General features: G+C 39.0%; 1 protein-coding gene across 2 annotated transcripts in view; it reads left to right on the top strand.

The window, feature by feature from the left end:
• Positions 1 to 19,348, top strand: part of HEPHL1 (hephaestin like 1) — a 96,109-nt gene extending 76,761 nt beyond the window's left edge. The window contains exons 14-20 of one of the 2 annotated variants that reach the window (XM_057749775.1): positions 2,894 to 3,034; positions 6,621 to 6,727; positions 10,067 to 10,289; positions 11,582 to 11,721; positions 16,565 to 16,727; positions 17,169 to 17,240; positions 17,339 to 19,348. In XM_057749775.1, the coding sequence (XP_057605758.1) occupies positions 2,894 to 3,034; positions 6,621 to 6,727; positions 10,067 to 10,289; positions 11,582 to 11,721; positions 16,565 to 16,727; positions 17,169 to 17,240; positions 17,339 to 17,538 (1,046 nt within the window). In that variant the 3' untranslated portion in view covers positions 17,539 to 19,348. Of the gene's footprint in view, positions 1 to 2,893; positions 3,035 to 6,620; positions 6,728 to 10,066; positions 10,290 to 11,581; positions 11,722 to 16,564; positions 16,728 to 17,168; positions 17,241 to 17,335 lie in introns of both variants that reach the window. The other variant, XM_057749774.1, reaches the window with a different exon arrangement.
• The last annotated feature ends 558 nt before the right edge of the window (positions 19,349 to 19,906 follow it).

The following is a 19,906-nucleotide window of genomic DNA, read 5'->3' as shown; positions in this document are numbered from 1 at the left end:
TTCCTTTGCCACCCTCCTGCTGAGCCAGGAAATTTTCATCTGAAACAAGCTTATGCCTCAGAACAGTAGGCTGAGTGTTTGCATAACTTCTCCAAGGTTCTCAATCATCCATGCACAGTGCCTTACGACACACCATGAAAACCAGTTCTGGGGGCCCTAACTCCTGGCCTTCTCAGAACCAACTTTGCCTGTCCGATGCCCTGGGCTGCCTGACCTGGAGATCAGATAAGCTCTTCCTGCTAACCTTCCCCACTTTTCTTCACCTGAGCATCACCAAACCTGACCCCATCATGAAGACGCGATGTTAAGGCAGAGGGCTAATCTAGATGACTTTTTGAAATCTGTCTCCATTTTTAAATGTACAAGACAACTTATATAAATAGTAAGGCTTTAATGTGTTTCCTATTGTTAAAATCAGGCACCACGGGATTACTAGATTCATAAATTATTAAATGGCCCGTCCATCTTCACCATCTATTAGCATCAGCTCCCAAGTTTGTTTGTCATACCAAATGAGCAGTCTCCCATGGGAACATCCCCTCTTTTGAACCCTGTGTGTGAACAGATTTCTGAAGAAAGGGTGCTGATCTTGCAGAGGGTGCTGATCTTGCAGAGGGGGCTGGGCTGCCCCCCAAGAGCCCCAGTTTGGGACTTCCTAGGTGGCGCAGTGGTTAAGAATCCGCCTGCCAATGCAGGGGATACGGGTTTGACCCCTGCCCCAGGAAGATACCGCATGCCGCAGAGCAACTAAGCCCGTGCGCCACAACTATTGAGCCTGCGCTCTAGAGCCCGTGAGCCACAACTATTGAGCCCGTGTGCCGCAACTACTGAAGCCCACATGTCTAGAGCCCATGCTCTGCAACGAGAGGCCACCTCAATGAGAAGCCGGCGCACCACAATGAAGAGTAGCCCCCGCTCACTGCAACTAGAGAAAGCCCGTGTGCAGCAATGCAGACTGAACACAGCCAATAAAATTAATAAATAAAATAAATTAAAAAAAAAAAAAAGAGCCCCAGTTTGGTTTGCTCAGTAAAATGACACAAACGAGTGACTTCATCAGAAGCAAGCCCAGCAGCACTTCAGCCAAAGGAGCGGGAGCCCCCATCTACTCATTTTCTGCAGCTCAGGGAGAGGACAGGACAGGCTCCTGAAGCTGCAAAGGGCACAGGACAGGCACACCTCTGGTCATTACTGTTGCCTGTGACCCACCAGGCAGTAAATCAGAAGGCATCTGCCCCTTCTCACCAATACGGCAAGACATGTGCAATTTAAGTGGTAATGAATATATAAACAGTGATTTTAATATAGGAAGGCACATGCCCCATCTGTACCTCTACCCCAAACTACTGTTTAAAAACATGCCTAGATTTTTCTTTTCTAGTTTTATCATGAAAAGAGTGCTTTTCAGACACTTTCTGATTCATACTAAATATTTCTTCTGAAGATAATAATAGCCCAACAAATTTTAGATTTATTTAGGCTTTTATCAGTACAGTTATCCCTGGTATCCGCAAGGGACTGGTTCTAGGACCTCCATGGGTACCAAAATGCTCAGTCTCTTATATTAAATGGCTTAGTCCTGTTGGCTTTCTGTATCTGTGGGCTCTGCATCCACTCATATGGACGGCCAACTACATTTCCCAGAAAAGCAATTAAAACCATGGTTTGAACCAGTGAAGAATGGATGGGTGTGGTCTGACTGTCAGCGGTGAGTGTATCTCCCTGTGAGTGTAGGACACAAATACATATTGAGAACCATAGGGATCAGGTCTGATGTGCTTCCAAGATGGAAGTCTGTTTACACCTCTCTCAGGCAATGCCTTGTGAAGACCCCTGTGTGTATGATGCTCTGCCAGTGTGGCTGAGCAAACTGTGTTTGTGCCACATTCTGGGCACCAAGAGGCACCAGTCATGGGTGAGGGGCCTCCCACAGTAATGTGGGTACAGGCCTCTCCAGCAATGTGTGGGCCGATTTCCACTGGCACTCAGGCTGGTTGCTTCTAACAGAAATGTGTGCATGCAAGGTGCAGAAGAGGGCACGTCTCATGAAGGTATCCAAACACTGAGCCAGTATTGGACATCTGGACATGCATCAGTGAAATTCATCATATTGATTATAAATCAATACATATTTTTCAATTTTGTTATCTTAGAAATCCCTTTTATACACATTATTTCATTGCATCCTCACTACAATATCCATCTACCAGATAATGAGCCGTTTTAGCCTTACCGATGGTTACACACGGGGGATTAAAACTGAAAGTCACCATATCCTACATCATTAGTATGCATGGAATTATTTATATAAAATATACGTATGTTTTAATTAAATTTTTTAATTGACATTATATTTTCATAATCATTTGGATTCCAATACCTTAATTATAACAAAATGGGCACTTGTTTCCAAAACAAAAACACACACACAAACCAAAAAAGTCACCATATCCTGTGGCTATAGTTTTTTCTGGAGAGTATGTCTCAGCAGGAGTAAAAATTTAAGCATTTACTGAGTACCTACTGTGTTTCAATGCACTGAAATAAGCACTTTACATACATTATTCTATTCAATCCTTACTGTAACCCTCTGAGAGAGGTTATTAAGATGTTTTTAAAAGGTTATGAAACTCATGTTACAGTTGAGGAAACTGACTCAGATAGGTTACTTGACTTACTCAAGGCGTCTCTAATAAGTAAGGGAAGGAGGAAGGATGTGAACCCAGGTTGGTCCTATTGTCAAACATGACGCGATATTTAATGCTACCCAATAACGCCCTCTAGAGGAAGTACACTAATAACGACGCTAACCTTTATTTTGTTGAATACTACCTACTTGTAAATTACAGGAAAATACAACGATAATGCACATAGGCCTGTGTTTTGCCTTTAGGTCCGATGATTCATGCCGAGGTGGGCGACTCCATCCTGATCGTATTTATGAACAAAGCCAGTCGGCCCTACTCCATCTCCGCCCACGGCGTGGAGGCCATGGATAGTGGGAAGCGACTGCAAGCGCCCGCCACAAAGCCAGGTAACTTACCCCAGAGATCTGCTCCATCCTGATGAGCACTGCAGACTCAACTGATCTTTTGTGATCTCCGAAGGGTCTTGGAGAGTTCACTGTAACGTCAGTGTGTTCCACCCATTACCCCAATATGAAATCACCATTCACCCAATGATCAAGTGTTTATTGAGTTCCTAGGGCTCCATTAAGAACCTTAAAGGGTATTAGGACATAATAACAGCTAACACATATTGAATGTTAACCTTGCACCAGGTTCTACATTTTTAAGAATTTTTAAAAACGCATTTATTCTTAAAATAACCCAGGGAGGTAGACACTAGCATATTTCATTTAAGCTGACACCATTAATTATAATGGGTATCATTACTTTATCATTACTAAAGAAAGAAAAAAAAAGCATGCTGCCAATTAAACTTTAACATACCACTGATTGAAAGATACATCCTGACATCAGATATGCTAAACTGTGAAAAATGTGCTGTAATAGGTGATATATGGTAGTTATGTCCATTTAACAGGTGACTGAAGCAAAGAGGAGTAAAGAACTTAACCAGGTTAAATGCTAGTAATAGTGGAAACTCTGTTTGACGTCAGGTCCTGAGCTCTTAACCACACATTTCTCTCAAGATGCCTTAAATGGGTTTGGAAGAAAAAGAAGACAAACAAGATGAATCATTTCAGCAATACTGCACATTATGCATGATGAAATTCTAAGTGGTGAATAATTTCAAGAATATATTGAGAATCTTGATAAAATTTCAGAGAAAGAAAATCTGTGAAGACTGATTGTTCAATTAGGAACAATTAGGGAAAGCTATATAAAGGAGACAGAACTCCAAATGGGTTTTAAAACATGCATTGAAGGGAGAGGAGATCTCACAATTTAAGGAGCTTCCATAACATTTACACAGTTAAACTGTGGTTGTAATAAATGCCAAGAGCCCCTGTGACCTTCAGTTATGAAATTGACAGCAGCCATAGGTATAATTACAGGGGCGTTGTATTCCGTTTTACCTGCTATGAATACATAATAACATTACAATGATACTATAGTAATTGCAATAAAGGTCATATAAATTTTCAAAAATTTAAAGATGTATAAAGAAAACAATCTAATGCATCACTAGAAAAAGTTAACAAGGTATCTATTCAAGGATGGGTTGGGGGAAGGAAAATCTTTATTGGTTACTATTCCAATTTCTGCCACTCCCTACTCCCACTATCAGAAGCTACTTCAACTAATAAGAAAAAATCAAATTGTACACTTTAAATATATGCAGTTTATTGGATGTCAATTATATCTCAATAAAAGTTCTTAAAAAAAAGAAGCTGCTTCAAGAAACTTCTCATGAACGTCTAAATGTCTATCTATAGAGAAATAGTTAAGTAAATTTTGGAATATTCTTATAATGGACCATTGTACGGCCATTAAATAACATTTAAGAAAGTTTTGATGACATAGGAGAAATTTGTTAAGCAAAATGCAAGTATAGAAGAAAGACCAGAGGGAAATAAGCCAAAATGTTAATAATGGTTTTATCTTCGAGGTGGTATTTTAAACAGCAGAGTGATCATCTTTTCTACTTCCTCACATTTTTTGTACTTTCTAGGTTTTCTATAATGGATGTGTTTTGCTTTGACGAAGAGGGAAGTGGCTTAAAAAGGATCAAAAAAGTTATTAAATACATTTATTTTTGGTGGTTGAAAGCAACTCCAAAGGGAGGGAGAAAGGTGCCTATCAGGCATGGGCAAGCTGGCATCACCCCTCCCAGGCTGTTGTGCCCTGCTGGTGAGGAGGGGCAAGGAACACAGCTCCTCTATGCTGACCGGCCTTCCCAGAGCCCTAGACGTGAGGGCTGTGAGAGGAGGGAGAAAAATGACTAGAGCGTGGCAAGGGAGCGATTCTTTTTTTCTTTCTTTTTTTTTTTTTTACTAGAACTCAGAGGTATTCAATCCTCAATCCCCACAAGGGTCTCTAATAAGGCAGAAAGGTTTGGGAGAACTCGGAGATTGGGGGTAGGAGCAATAAACTAACTTGTGCAGGAAGTCCAGACAAGTTTGGAGAAGAAAGTGTAATTGGGAGGTGCATGGGTTGAGGAGAGCAAACTAGCATTTTAAGAAAAGTAAGCCCCTATCAAATTTCTCCTCCTCCCCCTCCTCCTCCTCTTCTCCTCCCCCTCCTCTTCTTCTCCTCCTCCTCCTCCCCCTCCTCTTCCCTTTCCTCTTCCTCCCCCTCTTCCCTGCTCCCCCCTCCTCCTCCCTTTCCCCCTCCTCCTCCCTCTCCTTTTCTCCTCCTCCTCTTCCTCCTCCTCCTCCTCCTTCTCCTTCCTCTTCCTCTTCTTCTTTTTATTAAATCACTCAACAAACATTTACTTAGCATCCTTTTTTTGTTGAGCGCTGGGCTCCCAGCCTGCATAGACAATGGATTGTTCCAACTTTAATAACACCACCCCTGTAGTCACTTGCATTTAGAAAGTTAAATATCAGTTGTTTATCTTGGATTACCAAGGCATAGGGGCTATAATGAAAATCATGGAAACTAGATCTAAAATTATATTGCTAACCACCTGGTGCATGAACAAACATGGAGCAGAGTTTCATGTAAGCATTGCTTTTGTTTTGCTTTGTGGCTCACATTTAGCTATAGGTTGTTTGTCCTGATAGGGTGGGGAAGGGACACAGATAGTTCAAAAGGAGATAACAATTTAAATGACCCTTTACAATGTGATTATCTTGATAATTCATGAGTATATTTATGACTCCTTTGCAAGGCTCTGGGTCAGCCACAGGAGATGCACAGATATGGGGCCTGACAAGAGGGAGTGCACATATTTGTTATTAGGATACATACAAATTAGCAATTATTGACTGCCTTCAATGTGAGTCACTATTCTAGGTATTTTATTTCATTTAATTCTCACAACAATTTGAAAACTGGGATAACTAATCCACTTTTCAAATAAGGAAACTATAGGTCAGTGAGGTTAAGTAGCTTGTCAAAGGCTGGGTGAAAACAAGTCTTTAGGATTGAGATATGAAACTAGGCCTCTCTGATTCTCTCTGGTTCCAACTAGATCTCACCTGCCTGCACATTAGAATCACCCGAGAAGCTTAAGGAATATACTGGTACCCTAGTACCAGATCTCAGATACTCTAATTTCATTGGTTTGGGATGAGGCCTGAGCAGTGAGAGTTTACAAAGCTCCCTGGTGACTCCACAAGAAGCCAAGGCTGAGGCCCATGGTAACTCAAACCTGGTCAAGCATAACTCTTCTAAGAAGATACAAAATTTGAGGAAAAAAACCATTGAGGTATAAAATAAGTCTTCATTTCCTGAATAAACATCAGCTGATAATAGAAAAGGCAAACTAGGATCGAAGGCTATAGTCTGAAATGAAAATCTATCATTTTGAACCTACAGAAAATCAAGATGTGAATGTAATGGGAACATTTCTAATGAGTGGGTAATTCTACTCAGCAATAAACCTTAACCAAAATATACAAAGAATCTGTTTGTATTACTTCAAGTAAATTGTCTGGAACAGAGGTAACATGAGTAAAATTTTTTTCTATTTCTTCTCATTTGTTTCAGGAGAAATAAAAACTTACAGATGGACTGTTCCTAAAAGGTCTGGTCCAGGGCCATCTGACCCAAATTGTATTCCGTGGGTTTACTATTCAACAGTAAATTTTGTGAAGGTAAGGTGGAGAGAGTCACCAAAATGCTTAAAATGATATGGGTTTAAGTTGACTGTTCAAGTTATCACAACTATGGTGGGTATATGTGAAGAGATGTATTGGTTTAGAGCAGGGGTCTCAAACTATGGCCATGCCCATTTGTTTGCATTATTGATGATGAAGTTGAGTAGTTGTGATGGAAATGATATGGGTCACAAAGTGAAAAATACTTGCTATCTGGCTCTTTACAAAGACAAAGTTTGTCCACACTTCATCTAAAGCATAGGGGGAAAAATCTCAGTGTTTCAATTACCAAATTTAGAACTTATAAGATAGTCTGAAGCAAGAACGAATATATAAAATAATCATAAAATAAATATATTTTAAAATTTAATTTATACCATGGTTTTTGATGTGTGAAATCTATCATTTTTAAAGGCATTACCAGTACCATTAGGGCTCAGGAAAGAAAACACAGTCCAAATAAACTTAGTAACTGAAATTACAAACTATTTGACTGATAAGTAGGCTAACTTTACTTAGAAATTAAAGGCAAACATTCAATATTGAACTTGAGTCAGCTATGTGTATATAAAACAATTAGTCTAGAGTTATATGTCATAAATCAAAGTCCAAATTAAGGTCATATCTGATATAAAATGTAAACGTTGCTCATTACATAAAAAAGTGAAGGATACCTTAACGTTCATTTTAAATATTGGATGGCTGCACTAATGTCGTTAAATTGTATTGGACAGCACAAGAGTTTGGGAGAAACATACCAGACACTTGAAAAAAAAACCTTACATATTAGAATTACGGGAAACCCACAATTATTTGTTGATTCCTTTGTGCATCCCAACAAATATTTATTGAGGCTTTGTGATGTGCAAATGACCCCATCAAGTACTATGAGGGCTGCAAATATTCTTGTCCTGAGGGAACTTATCATCTTTGGGGAAAATAATACGTGTGCACACCCATAATTATATTACAACTCTGAATCTGGTGAGCTTTTTTAAGTTAATTAATTGATTAATTGGCTGCATTGGGTCTTCACTGCTGAGCATGGGCTTTCTCTAATTGCGGCGAGCAGGGGCTACTCTTCATTGTGGTGTGCAGTCTTCTCATTGCAATGGCTTCTTTTGTTGCGGGGCACGGGCTCTAGGTGCGCTGGCTTCATTATTTGTGGCACACAGGCTCAGTAGTTGTGGCTCGAGGACTCTAGAGCGCAGGCTCAGTAGTTGTGGCGCGTGGGCTTAGTTGCTCCTTGGCATGTGGGATCTTCCTGGACCAGAGATCGAACCCATGTCCCCTGCCTTGGCAGGAGGATTCTTAACCACTGCGCCACCAGGCAAGTCCTTCTGGTGAGTTTTGTAGGAGTGCAAAGCTGTAGAGGTGGCATTGGGAAGAGTGTCTAGGAATAGAGACTATGATGAGTCAAGCTGAAAATAGGGAAGTAGAAGGTGTGTTTGGAAAATGTTGAGCGTCCCAAGTGGCTATCATCTAGGGTGGAAAAGGAAAGCAGCAAGGGAGCATAAGCTAGAAGAGTCCACTGGGAGAGCGCGTGAGGGGCTTCAGGACCTGTCGAGGATTAATCTTTTATTCAGTAGGACCATCACTGGCAAGTCACTGAAGACCTCTAGATATGGGGGGTGATGACGTTAACCTGATCAATTGTCAACAGGATGGGCTGGAGATGCGATGCGCGGAGACCAGAGAGGAGGCAGTTTCGAGTCCAGGGTGAGGGATTAACATCCTATACTTGAAGGATGGCAGAGAGGATGGAAAGGAAGTCACAGAATGGAAAGGCATCGTGAAGGGAAAAGAAATGTAAGATTCGGCAGCAAATGAGACGGGATGAAGTGAGGAAGAAGGAGGAATGAAGCCTTGAAATCGAGTTTCCTGACCTAAACGACAGGGAATATCATAGTGCTATTAACAGAACTAGAGAATTCAGGAGAAAGAAATGGTTTGAGAGAAATACTAAAATTCCCTTTAGAAATACTTAGCAGATTGAATTGTTGCAGGAGGCACATCCAGGTGGAATCGATAATAGGCAGTTGAAAATATGGGAGTTTTCCATCAAAAGAAAGCTCACGGCTGAACAACTTGACATGGAAGTCATCCACGGGCTCATATCAATTCCTAAATCATCTGGCTTACTTTTACCCTTAGAAAGTGGAATATGAGCATCTGTATATGCCTATAAATAGTCTCACTTGAGTTTCACCTCACACCAGTCAGAATGGCCATCCTCAAAAAGTCTACAAATAATAAATGCTAGAGAGGTTGTGGAGAAAGGGGATCCTCCCACACTATTGGTGGGAATGTGAATTGGTGCAACCACTGTGGAGAACAATCTGGAGGTTCCTTAAAAAACTGAAAATAGAGTTACCCTAGGATCCAGCAATCTCACTCCTGGGTATATATTCAGAAAAGATGAAAACTCTAATTCAAAAAGATACGTGCACCCCAATGTGCATAGCAGCACTATTTATAATAACCAAGACATACAAGCAACCTAAATGTCCACTGACAGATGAGTGGATAAAAAAGAGGTGGTATATATACGACTCATTAAAAAGAATGAAATAATACCATTTGCAGCAACATGGATGGAATTAGAAACGATCATACTAGTGAAGTAAGTCAGATAGACAAAGGCAAGTATCATATGATATCACTTGTATGGGGAATCTAAAAAAATGATGCAAATGAACATATTTACCAAACAGAAATAGACTCACAGACATCAAAAGCAAACTTATGATTACCAAAGGGGAAAGCGGGGGTGGGGGATAAATTAGGGGTTTGGAATTAACAGATACACACTGCTATATATAAAACAGATAAAAAACAGGGCCTACTGTATACCACAGGGAACTATATTCAATATCTTATAATAATCTATAATGGAAAAAATCTGAAAAATAAATATATATACATATATATATGCATAACTGAATCACAGTGCTGTACACCTAAAACTAACACAACATTGTAAATTAAAAAAAATACAATCTCACTTGAAAACCACACAGGAAAATAGAAATAAGCCTTCATTTATTCAAGAACTACTTATTGAACACCTTCTATGTAATAGACACTGGGCTGTACTATGGAGACTCAGCAATAAGTGAAGGACACATCCTCAGCCCTCAGAAAGCTCACTCTTAGCAAATTTTTAGAAATACTCCTAACTTTTCGCAAAGATCACCCTGATTCTTCAGGGTTTCTTAGTGCTTATTTCACGGTCAATAGTCTTTTAGTCTTTTTACAGTGACTTTCTTACAAGCAATTAATCTGTGTTTTTAAATTATTCGAAGGCTCTTCTAATACAGTTTATTCTTCTTTCAGGATACCTATAGTGGTTTGATGGGTCCTCTGATTACATGCAGGGAAGGAGTGTTGAATGAAAAGGGAAGAAGGAGCGACGTTGACTATGAATTTGCTCTCTTGTTTTTGGTATTTAATGAGAATGAATCCTGGTATCTGGATGACAATATTAAGAAGTATCTTAATAAAGATCCACAAGATTTTAAGCCCTCTGATGATTTTGAGGAGAGCAACAAAATGCATGGTATATCGGAGGTTTAAAAATGAGACCCTTGTTGAGATAAGCTCGTAGAAATCTGTGAAAGGTCCCAGCCTCCTTCTCTGAGCCCTTCTCCATTCTTAGGGGCACCTGGACTCAAGAAAGTCCTCTAAAGCTTTCCTTCCGAGGGAACCAGCCAAGCCATTGACTGGCTGCCAGCAAGGTCCAGGGAGGTTTTGGACCAACTGCTTATGGAGCTCTATCTCTGAATGCTGGGATCCCTAAACTGTGAGACTGTAAATTAATTCCTAGGAAATGAATGATCACTTACCGCTATATTTCTATAAGATTACAGGACAACTTCTAGTTGATCAAATTTAAGGGCCCGGTTTAACTATCTCTGGAACATGAAACACCATCACCAAATTTGTGTTTTAATGTGTCTGTTATTTAATTCTTTGAAATTTAAGGTAGTTTTTTTTTTTTTACAGTGGAAGTAATGTGTTCAAATTGACATGTCCACACTGTCTCGCCAAGATCTACTTTTGACCAAAAGTGTACAAAAAGATAGGCCTTCCCCAGGGTAACAAAGCTAGTTAATTGCTAACATTGATTAGAATATAGTATCTTGATCTCAGATTTAGCTACTCTTTCCCCTACAATTTTGCCTCCCTCTCCCAAAAGTTTCTTAGTAGGCTCTCTCTTTTTTCACAAATGTAACTCATTTGGTTGTGTCATGATGCACAGAATAAAAGTCACTAGAAAGCAGAGGAGTGAAAGTCCCTGTCATGTCAACCTGGCTTGAGCTTGCTTTGGTAATTGTTAGATCATGGGCTCAGACATGTGAAGCTTTCCTTCTTTTGGAGATTCAGCCAGGTCTAGGAACTTGCCCCAAACTAATTCTCAGAAAGTGAAATACTAAGGAAATGCCTTTTAATTGCTTCAGTTGTGATTTATGTAAATTTGATTCTCTGTGCTTTTGTCCACTCATTTGTAGAACGCTATAAATCTGGCAACCCTCACACGAGGCGGTAATCCGCGCTGTAAAGGGGATATGCCAGATGAACAACCAACCAACCAACATGCACTGCTATCCAAGAGAAAGACTTTAAAAACAAACCATTATTTCTCTTTTCTGGCTCTCTGTTATAGGGATTTTCTTAGTAATCTGAATTTGGGTCTAAGATGGTGGGGACATTGGTAAGTGTGAGTGCAAGTATTACATGTTTACCAGGCAGATGAAAATATTGGTAACCTAAAGATCTTCTTGAATCATTTCTGAAACAAAATTAATTAATCATCACTAATCAAAGGCTGTTCTCTTTTTATCTTCTCAGCTATTAATGGAAAGATTTTTGGGAATCTCCATGGCCTCATCATGAATGAAAATACAATGACTAACTGGTATCTGTTAGGAATAGGAAGTGAAGTGGACATACACACCATTCATTATCATGCTGAGAGCTTTCTTTTCAAGGCAAGTATAACAAAAATGCTTTGGGAAAGACTTACTGAACTAACAGATTCAATATATGTCCATTGTGAAATGAGAACTATTTGGCAATTAGGCTTGTGAGGAGTGGTAGTGAATATTAGAGAAAGGAACAGAAAAATATGATTATGTCCTTCCCCTGGTAGATTTTTTTTAAAGAACTTTATTCAGATATAATTGACACACAATAAACTGCGTATATTTAAAGTGTACAGTTTGATGGATTTTTTTCTTATTAGTAATGTATGTATGGCAATCCCAATCTCCCAATTCATCCCACCTCAGATATTTCTTAATATGTATTTTATTGTGCTTGTAAAACAAAAAATCTCTGAGCTTCAGCTGAGTCTTCTCGTCAGTTATATGGGGGATAATTCTGACCACTCTGGAGTATGCTGTTAATATCGTACATGAAAGTACCCGTGGTATTTTATCCTTCCTCCCCCCCGTTTTTTTTTTCTTTTTTCTATTTTCTCTTTCCCTTTCCCTTTTCCATTTCTTTTCTATGTGATTATACAACAGAATAGCCCTCTCTAGTAAAAGAGATATTTCAAGCTTTAGCTTGGGCCCAAAACTTTACTTTGACCTGTGCCCATGTGTGGCCTGCCTTTCAAGCATCAAGTTGCACCACATGGATGGCGCTGGCTGTGCCGAATCACCTGGGGAGTTGTTTAAGAAACAGATTGCCAGGCCTCACCCCAGACCTGATGAATCAGAATCCCAGGGATAAGGTCCAAGTATTCTGTCACCTCAGATGCTGTGCAGTCTACAAGAAAGTAGAATAGAAAAGAATAATCACATCCCATCTGCAAGAAAAATCTGCACTGCTCCTTTTACAGTTATACAGGAATAAGTGGTAACTAATGAAACATCTAATATCCTCTCCCCTCTGTATTCTTAATCTGTATTCAACACAGTTTAAGATAACCAAGTACTGACCTACATGAGTATAGTTTCGCATATTAAATGGCTATGCTGCTTTTCGAACTTGGTTTTTTCAATCCGCATTTTAAAAGTTATATTAAAAATATATAAAATTTAGTAAAATTTATAAAATCATAAAATTATTTTATATACCTATAGAAATTATTTTATATACATACATAAATATTTTAAATTAAGGTACAATGTACCTTAACTGTATACCAAATTAACTCTATTTGGTATACAGTTCTGTTTTCATAAGTACATACAGTAGTATAACCAACACTAATCAAAGTATAGAACACCCCCATCAACCCTCTAAAATGTCCCCTTCGCACCCTCTAGAGTCAGCTACTTCCCCATGTTTAACCCCTGTCAACCACTGATCTGTTTTTTGTCTCTATCGTTTTGCCTTTTCTGAAATGTCATATAGATGAAATCATACAGTCTGTAGCATTATGGATCTGGCTTGTTTCATTTTGTATCAGCATTTGAATTGCATCCTCCTTGTTGTGTCATTAGTTTGTTCCATTTGATCGTTGAGCAATATTCCATTGTATGGAGGTATTGCAGTTTGTTTATCCGTTCCCCCACTGAGGGACATTTGGGTTGTTTCCAGTTTGGGGTTATTAAAAATAAAGTCATTATAAACTGTTGTGTACATGCTTTTGTGTGAACATAAGTTTTCATTGCCCTTGAGAAAATACCCAGTGGTTGGATTGCTAGGCAGTGTGGTAAGTATATGCTTAGCTTTATGAAAACTGCAAAACTGTTTTCCACAGAGGCAGTACATTTTGCATTCCTACCAGAAATGTATGAGAGTACCACTTGTCCACATCCACATCCACATCAGCACTTTGTATCTTCCGTTCTTGTTTTATTTTTCTTTAACCATTCTTTTAAGTATATTCTGTTCTCGTTTTTTATTTGAATTTTCCTAATGGCTAATGATAGTGAGTGTCTTTTCCTATACTTTCCTGCCATCTGTTATCTGTAAATCTTCGGTGAAATGTCCAAATTTTATGCACATTTTTAAATTGGATTGTTTGTTTCCTTATTATTGATTTTGAGGGCCGTATATATTCTGGATACAAATCCTTTCAAGCTATGTGATCTGTGAATATTTGCTCCCAGTCTGTGGCTTATCTTTTCATTCCCTTAACATTATCTGTCAAAGAGCAGAAATTCTTAATTTTGATGTAGTCCAATTTATCATTTATTTTCTTTTATGGATCATGTTTTTGGTGTCATACCTAAGAAATCTTTAACTCAAGGTCACAAAGATTTCCTTCTAGAAGTTTTATAGTTTTAGGTTTTATATTTAGGCCTCTGGTCCATTTTAAATTAATTTTCATATATAGTTCAAGGTTCATTTTTTGCATATAAATGTCCAACTCTTTTTCTTTCTTTCTTTCTTCCTTTCTTCCTTTCTTTCTTTCTTTCTTTCTTTCTTTCTTTCTTTCTTTCTTTCTTTCTTTCTTTCTTTCTTTCTTTCTTTCTTTCCCTTCCTTCCTTCCTTCCTTCCTTCCTTCCTTCCTTCCTTCCTTCCTTCCTTCCTTCCTTCCTTCCTTTTGCCGCACCATGGCATGTGAGATCTTAATTCCCCAACTACGAATTGAATCCACACCTCCTGCACTGGAAGCACAGAGTCTTAACCACTGGACTGCCAGGGGAGTCCCTAGACATCCAATTATTCCATCACCTTTCAGCCAAAAGACTATCCTTTCTTCCACTGTGTCAAAATCGTACCGATCACATATATGTGGGTCTGTTTCTAGGCTCTTTGTTCTGTTACATTGATCTATATGTCTGTCCTTTCTTAAATGCCACGCTGTCTTGATTGCTTTGGTGTAACAATAACTCTTGAAATCAGGTGGTGATTGTTTCAGCTCTTCTAGATCTTTGCCATATAAATTTTAGAATCAGTTTTTAAAATTCTGCTGTAATTTTGATTGGAATTGCATTGACTCTGTACATTGATTTGGGGAGAATTGATATCTTAACAATATTGAGACTTCCAATCCATGACCATGGCATATCTCTCTGTTTATTTAGGTCTTCTTTGATTTTCCATCAATGTTCTGTAGTTGTCATCATACATATATTTTGTTAGATTATTACCGAGACTATCATGAGTTTTGGTAATAGTGTGAATGGTATTGTTTTTATTTCAATTTCTAATTGTCATTGCCAGTATATAGAAATATAATTGATTTTTGTATAATGGACCTTGTATTCTGCAACTTTGCTAAACAAATTCTAGTAGCTTTAGTAGATTTTCTTTTTGTAGACAGTTTTTTTTTTGGGGGGGTGGGGTAGTTCCTACATGGCAAGTCATGTTTTCTGTGAATAGAGATGGTTTTATGTCTTTATTTTCAAACTGTATACCCCCCCCCCTTTTTTTTTGGTATTATTGCACTAGCTAGGACCTCCAGTAAAATGTTGAATATGAGTGGTAAAAGTAGAGATCCCTGCCTTATTCTTAATCTTAGGGGGAAAGCATTCAGTCCCTCACCATTGAATATAAAGTGAGTTGTAGGTTTTTGTAGACTCCATTACAAGGCTGACGAAGTTTCCTTCTATTCTTAGTTTGCTGAGGGTTTTAATCATGAACAGATGTTAAATCCTATCAAACACTTTTTCTGCATCTATTGTGATGATCACATTTTTTTTCTGTAGCCTATTGGTGAATTACATTGACTGATTTTCAATGTTAAACCAGCTTTTCATTCCCAGGGTAAACCTTACTTTGTCATGATGCACTATGCTTTTTTATATATTGCTGGATTCAGTTTGCTAGTGTTTTGTTAAGGATTTTTGTGTGTATGTCCATAAAGAATATCAGTTATGGCATTCTTCTTTTGTGATGTATTTGTCTGGTTTTAGAATTGGGCTAATGCTGGCCTCACAAAATAAGTTGGAAGTGTTCTCTTCTGTTTTTTGGAAGAGTTTGTTTAGAAATGATATTATTTTTTCTCTAAATGTTTGGTAGAATTTGCCAGTGAAGTGATCTGGACCTGGAGTTGAATTTGTTGGAAGGTCTTAATACAATTTCAGTTTCTTTAATAGATAACCTGAATAGAGGTTATCTGTTTCTTCTTGAGTGAACTTTGGTAGTTTCCACCTTAAGCAACTTGTCCATACCATCTAAGTTGTAGAATTCATGGACAAAAAAGTTGTTCATAACATTCCTTTATTATCTTTTTTAATGTCTATGAAGTCTTAGTGATGTCTCCTCTTTCATCTCTGATATTTGTAATTTATGTTTTTTTTAATTTTTCTTGGTCAGTTTGTCTAGAAGTTTGTATTAGTTATCTACTGCTGCATAGCAAATCACCCCAAAACATAGTGGACTAAAACAACACACTCTTATTATCTCACAATTTCTCTGGGTTAAGCTGGAAATAATTTAGTTAGTTGGTTCTGAATCAGCATCTCTCATGAGGCTACAATCAAGATGTCAGCTGGAACTATAGTTATCAGGTTTGACTGAGGCTGGATAATCCACTTCCAAGCTCACTCATAGGACTGTTGACCAGAGGCTTCGTTTCCTCACCGTGTGGGTATGACTTGGGAGTTGGCTTTTCCCAGAGTGAGTGATCCAAGGGGAGAGAGCAAGAGAGATTGTCTAAGACTCTTGGAGGTAAAATGCCATCACTTCTGCCATATGCTGTTGGTTTCAGTGATCAACCCTCAGACTGTGTAGGAGGGGACTACAAAAGTTATGAATACCAGGAGGCAGGGATCACTGGGGGCTGTCACAGGCTGGCTTCCACAAGGTTTAACAATTTTATTGATCTGTTCAAAGAACCAGGTTTGGTTTCTTCGATTTATCTTTATTATGTTCCTATTCTTGACTGTATTGATTTCTGCTCTTATATTTATTATTCCCTTCTTTCTGCAGATAGATAAATCTTACCGAGAAGATGTATATGACCTCTTCCCCGGGACATTCCAAACCATTGAACTGTTTGCAGATCACCCAGGGACATGGTTGTTACATTGTCATGTAACTGACCACATCCATGCTGGCATGGAGACAACCTACACAGTCCTTCAAAACATAGGTACTATTATCTATCAGTGATGCCAGCTTAGAGAGCACCAGGCTTCCTATAGACCCTGAAAAGAGGAGGCATGAGAACCCCTAAGGAGCTCAGAGTCAAGTAAGAGAGACAGACGTAACCATAATAGAATATAATATATGCCAAGATAGAGTGCAGAGTACAGGGTTCAGTGACAGCAGCAGGAGGCAATGATTAACAGTTTGGGGACATGAGCCAAGGTTCCACAGATGGATCTTAATAGGTGAGCAGAAACTTACAAGGTGAATGGGGTAGGAACAGCATGTGTACTGGCATGAAGTAGCACAGTGAGTATCCAACAAAGACTTATAGATACTGATGAGATAAAGTGTTGGTGAAATGACATAACTATTGAAACAACTCATGTCATGAAAAGAATTACTTCTATTGTTTATAAATCATCAAATTGTCTTCTTTGCCCAGACAACAGGATTCCTTACTCCACCAAGTCTCCTTCTGGAGGAGCATCCCACCCAGCCACAGAGCCCTCTAATGGTAATGACACCCTCCTCCATTCCTGCACATGAATGGTCAGGATTCACTCCCCAGGGAAAGGCAGAGGCCTGACACCTTACTTTTCTCTTGCACAGAAGAAGCCAGCAAGGAGCAGATCTACTTCTTTGGCAAGAATCTGGGTCCCAGAGGAGCCAAAGCAGCCTTGGTCATCCTTTTCATCATCGGACTCCTCCTCCTGGTCGTCACGGTGATTCTCTCACTCACCCTGTGCTCTGCAAGGAAGCAGGTGGCATACCAGGAAGTCCAGTCCTGCGCACTCCCCACCGATGCTCTGTGACCTGCTGATCTTCCTCAGCAGGGAAACTGGACCAGGGCATCGTTCGCCAAGGAAGCCTGACACTGTTTCCTGGATCAGCCTCTGATACTCTGGAACACATTCAAAGCAACTTGCTTTTATTTATTTATTTTCAAAGGGGCTGTGACTAATCCTCAGGTATAAAATAGAGAAAAAAAAGAGTGGATGTGACTGAGAGAACAGACCCAGTTTGTTCTCTGAATGAATTTGCTGAAGTGGAAAGACCCTGTGAAAGATATCTTTTTTTTCCATCTTTCGCAATTCTTAGATTAGACAGTGCTTCCTTAACAAACTCTCAAAGTCTCTAGATGAGCAATTTTGGGAAAGAGTTACACCGCCTCAGACATCTAACTGGAATGGCACTGATTTTTCAACATTGTTATGTAAATGGTTCCCTTAGTGGTTCCAGGAAAAATAACTTTCCGAGGAGTTTATGAAAATGTCTAAATCAGTATCTGCTGATAGAATTTGACCAAATGAAATTTTTTGAGGCTTCAGCCAGCTCCCCTGGCCTTTTACCCTTTAATATAAATCACCTGTGCACTGTTTGCTACAAAAGGTAGAGTTATATGCATTAAAAACAAATTCTGCTATTTTTGTGCAAACCTGTAGAGATACTTGAATGTTTTTGACTCACTTCATATTGCACATTTTTACAAGATGTTTCTGTGGCGATGTTTGTATTTGTATTTTCAAAAATCAACTAAAGAATTTGTATTTCAGAATGTAGAGGGCTGAAATCTGAAATAGCAGGCTAGTTCTCCCATTGTGAGTCAAGACATTCCCTGAGAGTTTAGTGGGAGCTTCTAAGAGGGAGGGAGACTTTGCAGAAGGCAAGTCTGGGCTTGAATCTGGAGGCTGATTTTTTATTCAGTCAGGAGGCTCTTTCCCAGTCTCCAACTTTTATGAAATAAAGACAGTCTCATCATGCAAAAAACACCAGGAAGAATTAAGTCGATGCAGCTGGCTGGCTGGGGAGAGAAGGGATCTCACAAAATCCTTGAGTCCATGCACCTTAAAAATATAGCCTTTGATGGGAAGAGGAACCAAAAGAAAAGGCTAGAAAAAGAGTCCCAGTGGCAATTTTTTAAACCAATAAATCAGCTTTGAGATATGTATTACAGCTTTCAAGTCTCAAATGCAAAATAAAATATGGAACAATGAAACTTAACCCATTTCGAGGCAATCCATACACTCTATATGCATGCCTAAGCTTTATGTGTAAGATTGATAAAAGCAACATTGTTTATTACTAGACTGAGAAATTGCCCTTAGCCCAGCTGCTGCCAGATGAGTGATATTAGTACAACTGCCTTAGCAGTGGATCATTTGGCTGTCCAGGTGAACAAGTAGGACCTAATAAATACTCTGGTGGAGGGACATTTCATACTTTCTCATCATCTTGGTGAGGGGAAACAGGTAATTTCATAGAAGCTGTAGCCTTACATAAAACAGGATGAGAATGCTAATAGTTCTGTTTATAATTTGCTTGGATGTCATATCAAACATGGTACCCAAGGATTTTGAATTCCAGCTTGTTAACCCCTGATGATGTGCTTCTGTAGTACGTGCTCTACAGTTTTCAGACATGTGTAGGCTGTATAATTTCGTAATAATAATCATGATAAATGCCGTATTTATAACTCACCTAGACAACAAATTATTTAGTTGTAAGTTTTTTCCTTTTCTCCTAGTTTATTTTTTAATGAAAATGAAACCACAAAGTAGTTTGATTATAGCATTTCTCTTTTTAATAAAGATTCACATATTATAAAGATGGCTATTTAAATGCTTTTTTACAACCTGCTACCCCTGGTCTAATGATAGGTAATTTTTTTACCTGGAGCAGGTGGTTGGTTAAAGGAGAATTATCTTTTAGATTTTTAGCAACCATCCTAGGTATACTTGTTAGAGGAAATGAAACAAAGTAATAATATATCTCTACAAATAACATGACTCTCCCCAAAGGTTGTTTCCTCAAATGTACCACACTTCTTCATTCTCAGCCTCACTCCCTTGAGAAAATCAACCACATTTATACACATCTTTTCCTCCTGTTACAACCGAAGAAGTGTCCCTGCTCCTAGCAGCGCCAGTCTCTCCCTGGACTCTGGACCTCATCCCTTCTTGCCTCCTCAAGAACTTCATTCCCTCAGTTATCAGTTTTCCCTCCCACGCGAAGTCATCAGCAATACCCTCCATTAAAAATAGAAAGCAAACAGAGAGCCGTTGTCTAACTCCATAACCTCCGCCAACCCAGTTTCTCTGTTCCCTTGAGAGCAGAGCTGAAGGTGCTGTCCACGTGCACTGTCCGTATCACCGCACTCTATGCATCCCTCCACCCATTCCA

The sequence above is a fragment of the Hippopotamus amphibius genome, chromosome 9, assembly GCF_030028045.1.
Source record: "Hippopotamus amphibius kiboko isolate mHipAmp2 chromosome 9, mHipAmp2.hap2, whole genome shotgun sequence".
Lineage (NCBI taxonomy): Eukaryota > Metazoa > Chordata > Mammalia > Artiodactyla > Hippopotamidae > Hippopotamus > Hippopotamus amphibius.
The sequence above is the reverse complement of the archived record's forward strand: the minus strand, read 5'-3'. Positions and strand labels throughout refer to the sequence as shown.